Source organism: Colobus angolensis, unplaced genomic scaffold (genome assembly GCF_000951035.1).
Source record: "Colobus angolensis palliatus isolate OR3802 unplaced genomic scaffold, Cang.pa_1.0 Scaffold40, whole genome shotgun sequence".
Lineage (NCBI taxonomy): Eukaryota > Metazoa > Chordata > Mammalia > Primates > Cercopithecidae > Colobus > Colobus angolensis.
Genome location: NW_012117377.1, coordinates 1,905,851 through 1,912,752, shown reverse-complemented (window position 1 = coordinate 1,912,752; position 6,902 = coordinate 1,905,851). Strand labels below are relative to the sequence as shown.

General features: G+C 42.0%; 1 protein-coding gene across 1 annotated transcript in view; it reads right to left on the bottom strand.

Annotated features, from left to right (window-relative positions):
• The window catches only part of FMN2 (formin 2), a 396,271-nt gene that overhangs the window by 388,277 nt on the left and 1,092 nt on the right, over window positions 1-6,902 (bottom strand). Inside the window, exon 2 of the mRNA XM_011955768.1 lies at window positions 6,273-6,898. Within this exon, the coding sequence (XP_011811158.1) occupies window positions 6,273-6,898 (626 nt within the window). The remainder of the gene's footprint in view (window positions 1-6,272; window positions 6,899-6,902) is intronic.

Here is a 6,902-nt window from a genome sequence, read left to right as displayed (position 1 = left end):
GAGCCCAGGAGGCGGAGCGTGCAGTGAGCCGAGATCCCGCCACTGCACTCCAGCCTGGGCGACAGAGCGAGACTCAGTCTCAAAAAAAAAAAAAAAAAAAAAAGCATCATTGCTTCAATCACACCTCACTGAAAATAATTAATTTTGACTGCCCAGAAAGGTTAGTAATTTTCCAACTTCAATTCAACTGGTTTTAATTGCCAGTAGGAAGCCTGGATACTCAACTTGTCTATATTACCGCCAAAAAATGGTGAATGAGCAGGTATTCATCAAGACCTCAGTATAGTCAGTGCCTTTCACATACTGACAGGCACACAGCAAAGCCCAGAAGAGATACCTGTGGACAGATTAGTAGGAGTGGAGATGATGGATGGATGGAATCAGGTGAATAGGCAAGGAGGAAGGAAAGGCAGAGGGTGGCAAGAAAGAAGACCAAAAGAATCCCTAAATCCAAGAAGCATATATAATATGATCTAGACAGTAAAGTACAGAGAAAGTGAGATGACAGCCAGTAAGGCCTGGCTGGAAAAGATACAAAGAGGAAATGGAATTCAATCAGCACTTTTCAAATGCTAAAGCAAAAGAGACAAATCATGTATTCCAAGAGGGTAAAGCTGCAAGACAAAGGCACAAAGTCGGGAAAATGAAATGCGTGTTCATAAAACAGTAAGCAGATTAGTTTGTGTAAAGTAGAGCATTTATGAAGGAGATCGTGGGAAGGTAAAGCTGCAGTCAGGGGATTGCAGCCAGATGCTGTGCAGAGCAGAAACACTGAGTGAGGGTGTCAGCTGCCGCCTCCTCTTCTCACCCCTTCTTTGGAAAGCAGCACCCTCCCCCGAATCTCATAGTCACACCCCATCATATGCTTTCCTTATCCAACCCCGACAACAAAACAAAATATCTGGTAAGTGACAAAAATGCTCACAATTCCAGGAAAAAAAGGGAAAAAAAATACATAAAATAAACAATTTGCAACAAAAAAAAGAAAAGAAAAGAAAACTGGGGCTCAACTAGTATCTGGTCAATTCATATCCTCCTAAGTTTTTGTATACAATTTCAGAGTTGTTTTAACAAATTTGGTTCTGATCATTTTGACAAACGACTTTCTTTAAGATAATACATCCAGTCAGGAGCACAAATAGCCCCAGATGACTGCCTCTCATGTACCAGGCAGAATTGTAGGGGCTTTATGTGTGCTATTTCATTTAATCTTAATAGTATTAATTTGAAATTATTCGTCCACCTTCATAGATATGAGGAAAAATTACTGGAGAGTCACTTAGCTATACAGCAAAACTAGGATTGCAAATATACCTAGAATGAGAGTAGTCAGAATAACTACTGCTACCTTCATCCAACTGTATATTTTCTGTATCTTTTCACAAGAATCAGAAGGAAAAGCACTAAAAGTACCTGTTCCATTTCAAATACGCATGGCTTAGATACAAATGCCTAAATGCACTTAAACCTAGGCCAGTCCTCAACTCATAAAGCAGTCATTAAAACCCATCACTGAAGCTACTGGTGCACCTGACTTCAATCCAAACCACAAGCCTAAAGGAACCATGAGAAAGGATGTTTCAGACTAATCTAAAATGATTGAAGATCAGTGTTCCGGTTCCGGCTTACGCTGCCAAATTCTTCTCTGATATATGGAACCCAGTAAGGCAGTATTTAGGGGAAAGCATAGCATTCATATAAACCCCTTTCCTTTTATAATAAGACATTTTATACATATCAGGGAGATTCTGACCTTCATTCATTCGTCAGACGTTCACTGGACATCTATACTCTGTCAGGGGCTCTTGCTGGAAATCAAACTACTCCTGGCCTTAAAAAAATCCAGTGTAACAATTTACCAAGCCATATGAGAAAAGGCATACTCCTAGAGTGGGGCCTTCCCTCTATTGATACAAACATCGAGATGGGCCGGGCACAGTGTCTCACACCTGTAATCCTAGCACTTGGGGAGGCCAAGGCAGGTGGATCACCTGAGGTCAGGAGTTCAAGACCAGCCTGGTCGACATGGTGAAACCCTGTCTCTACAAAAAACACAAAAATTAGCTGGGTGTGGTCATGGGAGCCTATAATCCCAGCTACTCGGGAAGCTGAGACAGGAGAATCGCTTGAACCCAGTGGGCGGAGGTTGCAGTGAGCCAAGATGGCGCCACTTCACTCCAGCCTCAGTGACAAGAGTGAAACTCTGTCTCACAAAAAAAAAAAAAAAAAAGATAACCTTCAGAAAGGCCAAAATCAGAGTCATACAATCCAAGTTCTAGAGCCTATGCACTTTATTAATTAGCTAGTCCTCCAAAAGCTCACTGATCTACTTGGTTTCATCTTATACATATTAACAACAGATTTGGTTTTCTAAGGACGTATCCTGGATGGGCCACTTACTAGCTTAATGCCCTTAGGCAAGAAGTTACTTTACTGTCTGAGCCTGGGTTTTTTCATTGGAAAAATGAGGATGAACAGCTACACTTCAAGACTGTTGTAAGGATTAGAGATAGTTATGTAATGCACCAACAGAGTCTGGCACTTAGTCTGGCACTTAGAAGTACAATAAGTATAGCCACTATCATAATTACAGGAATTGTAAGCCAATTACAAATTGATCAGAAAAGTCCAATTACAAAAAAATTGAGAGACAGGAGCAAAGCGACTAAAGGCAGCTAGAACAATAAATATCTGGCGGCAAGAAAACAATCAAGAAACTACACAGAAAAAAAAACCTCAGAAACTACAGACTGAGGCCAACAGCTCACACACTTCCATAGCTGTTGAGGACATCACTAATGTTTTTATAAGATGTAACAATGATGTGCCTGAAGATGACATTAAGCCCTTTAAAACAGATTAAACTTTTATTCCATGTGTTTAAAAAAAGATAAGCACATAATTGACTTGGGAAAGATTCCTATCAAAAGTGATTTAGCATCACAAATTTAACACGTTAGATATCTAAACTTTAATTAACTGCAAAACTCTAGTACCAAGCTTCTGTTATACTTCATATGTAAGGGAACCTCCCGAATTTCAGACGCCATTTTTTCTACTAAACACTGAAAAAGATTTCAAACAAATTTATTATGAAATACTTAAATGCAATGGCCTAAGGCATCATCAGTTTCTTAATTGCTAAAACAAGATAAAGTTTGGTCTCCCTCATTGCTAAATGTTCTTAGATCTACCAAAGAGACACAAACATGTGCCACAGAAATCCCTTTTCACATGTATTTTCTCCCTGCATTTGGAAGGCAGTAAAGAGAAAAACATCTGTTCCTTCCTGCAGCGCTGACAATCCTCATTCTATGGTTTAAAAATAAAACATGCTTATGCAAGCTTATAGATACAATGATCACCTGCTCAAAGGCAGCTGGCAATTAATTGATCCAAATATATGTAAAATTAAGGCCAAGAAGAAATTTCCCTAAGGACAATGCTAGTGTTCCCCATGCTGGTAATTTCCAAGACACCCACAAAAAAATAGTGGAGGAGAGTAAAGCAGCAAACGTAGTGCCAGATGACATGAAGAGTTGACAGCTGAGAAACAAGGGCCTGTGTCAATCTGGATTCATTCTACCACTATAAGAACAGTTTCCATGAGAGCTGCTTAGAGAAAATCTGGTTCACTCTGGCCAACAGTCACCCTTCATCCAGCTCAAGGAAGGCCAGATGTTCAACCATTAAAGGAGTACACCTTATTAAAAACAGGAACTGGAAAATCTAACTAAAGAAAGGCCCTAAATCTGATCATATATTTTATAAACAGTTTTTACTCTCTATATGGCCTTAAAACATTGAATATCCAAACAGAAATAATAAGTACATTAGACTTGAATCATTGACTCACTTTCTATTTCTGGATCTGCCTCTGAATGAATCACAGTGTGACCTTGAGAAAGTTATTTCACCTCTTTCTCTATCTACATTTCCCCACCAGTTACAAAGTTGGGTAAAACCTACTGATCCTCTTTTCCCGAACAATGCTGAATGAATGAGATAAATATATGGAAGCTGCTACACAAAAAGATATTTGCTGATTACCAACCAGCTGTATCCAACCATCAAATACAAAATAGGTGATGTCCTTATAAAAATGACTAGCTCTGCACTTCTACTCTGCACAATTTAAAAAACAAATCGCCTGGAGAGGTCAACAAAACCCAGGTAGTTCCTATACAGGGCTCTTTTAAGAGTCCCAGATTTCAAATTTGGGAATACTTCGCAAATTAAAATAAAATGCAAGTTCCAAGAAGACACTTTTTTTAAAAAAGGAAAACAAACATTCAACCTATTTAGGGTCTTGTGATCTTCCAGGAGTCTGTCCAATCCTCCCCTCTCAAGTCCTCTTCCCTCACCCCTTGCCACCAAGCAGATAAGCCACTGCATCCGTGATGTTCCCAGCAGTGATTTGCATGTCTATACCTATACAGATATTTCTGTGCACTGCACTTATTTCATGTCTCCTCCTCACTAGTCAGTGAGGCTTAGAAGGGCAAAATCATGATTTAATGGTCTATGTATCACCTACATCTAGAATACTGCCTAGCACAGTGTGCTACCATTTAGAATACTGCATAGCACAATGTGGCTGCTCAATGGGTGTGTGTGTGTGTGTGTATGCACATATATGCACACAAATGTATATACATATATATATTTGCTAAATGAATGAAATAAAAAAATTTCGTAAGTCTTATGCTACTAGGAATAGCTATCATTAATATTAATGATTGATAATCATTACGGTGAATTATTTTCACTTTTCGAAAACTATATACGTGAATGTCACTTAGATAAAGAGAAAATATGTGATTCCTCACCAACATTAAATTCATGAAAATTAATGCAAAAACTTTCCAATTTTCTTTTATCAAAAGTGATTTTTTTTATTTGTTGGTTTTTTTTTTACAATTTATCTAGTGGGTATAGAACTACAAACATTCTTTTTAACAATCTACACAATAAAGAGAAGGTGGAAAAGAAGAAAAATAAGAGTATGTGAAATGAATAGAAGAAGCTACTTTTAAGGGTAAGACCCTATAAAGGCAAAATAAAAGGTAGCCCACACATGTAAATTAAAATGTGGTCAATAAGTAGCTACCCCAACATTACCAGCATTTAGTCAGCCAAGAAGTCGCTGTCTGTGCTGAGAAATTTCATCTAAGCAATGTTTTACACATAATGTTTGAAATAACAGAACATAAGATTTTAAAATTTTCAGATTGCATTTGAAATGTTTAATCCTTCAAATATTTATCATAAACCTATCAGTAGTCATGTAACTTCTCATATTTTTCCATTCATTAAATTCTAACACTCTGTTTCATTTAATAATTAAGAATAGAGGTTAGGTAAACATGTTGGGCTCTTAAGGTAAGGCCTTGGGTCCTGTAAGCCTATAAGCTAGGATAAACTCATTAGACTGCTTGACATTGACCACAGCAAACAAACTCTGGTGTGCTTTATGTTGTCCTGGGTGTGAGTCTACAACATATGCTAGGGGGGGAGGTACCAGTTGAACTAGACGTGCTTTTGACCTTCTCACCTTCACTATCTCCAAACTACAGGCTGTTCTGGGTTGGACCATGAAACTAAATGAAAATTATCCCTACTATTCTATTTATTAATTTTCTAATAGCATGTATAGGATTTTCTTGCAGCAGCAAACAGAAGTGAGTGACCGCTTAACTTCACTAAGTTGCGGAACCCAGATTGCTGCAAGATAAAACTACATATTACATACATACCAAACGTGTACAAATACACACAGATACTAGAGCGGTCAGAGATTGCGTTTGGGTCGTACTTGAATAAATGATTTGTGCCTCCAAAACCGACTCTTGCGAAAGAACCATGAACCATTTTTCTTTGTAATACTGTGGTGATGAGAAATGAAAGAGAAGAATGATGGTTTAGCTAACAAGATGAAAAAGGAGTTTATCTCCCTGGCGTGACCCTAAACATTGTGAAGAGCAGATATTTTGGTGAAATGGGCAGAGCAACCTTTTTTAGAGTGACTTAGGACAGACACAACTAAGTTGTTCCCTTTAAGATCTTGTAAGAACACAGAAAACCAACAAGTATGTCTGAGGCATTTCACCGAGGGGGGCGAGCTCGGTGGGCCGAAAAGGATTTCCCTACGGAGAAGAGACATGCCACTACCAGGTCACCGCCTTCCAGAGCCCAGGGAGGGCGGGTGGCAGGGGAAGGCCCTGATTGGCAGGCGACTCGCGACCCGGAGGCCAGCAGCAGGGCGCGCTCACCTGTGAATACGTTCTGGAAGCCATCCGCAGCCGCTGGCGCCCCAGACGCCTTGGCGGCCAGTGCCGGGGACACCCCACCGCCGCTGTCAGCGGCCACCCCGCGCTCCAGCAGGTGCGCGGAGCCTCCCGCCCGGGGCGTGCGGGCGCCCAGCTCCTCCGTCCAGTCCGCCGAGCGGCTCAGGCCGCCCGCAAGGCCGCCGTCGACCCGGTGCTTCTTGGCCGGAGCGGCTACGGAGGCCAGGGCAGTTCTGGACCCTCGGCTCAAGGAGGGCTCCGGCCGCCTCTTGATCCTGGGGCTCTGATTAGGGGACTGAGACGGGGAGTGATTGGGCGAGCTGAGCTGCCGGGTGGTGGTCTTGATGTAGCAGGGGGTGATGAGCGGGTAGGGCTTGAAACAGCGCTGGCTGGGCGCGGGGCTGCCGGGCAGGGAAGCGGCCGCGGGGGAGTCAGGTCCTTGCGCCTCCTCCTCCGGCTCTTCCTCCAGCCTCTGCGGGGCGTCCTCTCCCACCTCCGGGGCCCACTCCTCCCCCGGAGAGCCCCGGGGCGCATCCTCAAAAGCATCTTCCTCGCCCTCCTCATCCGTGTCCCCAGCCCCTCGCACGGGGGCTCCAGCCGCTTCCGCCCCCGGCC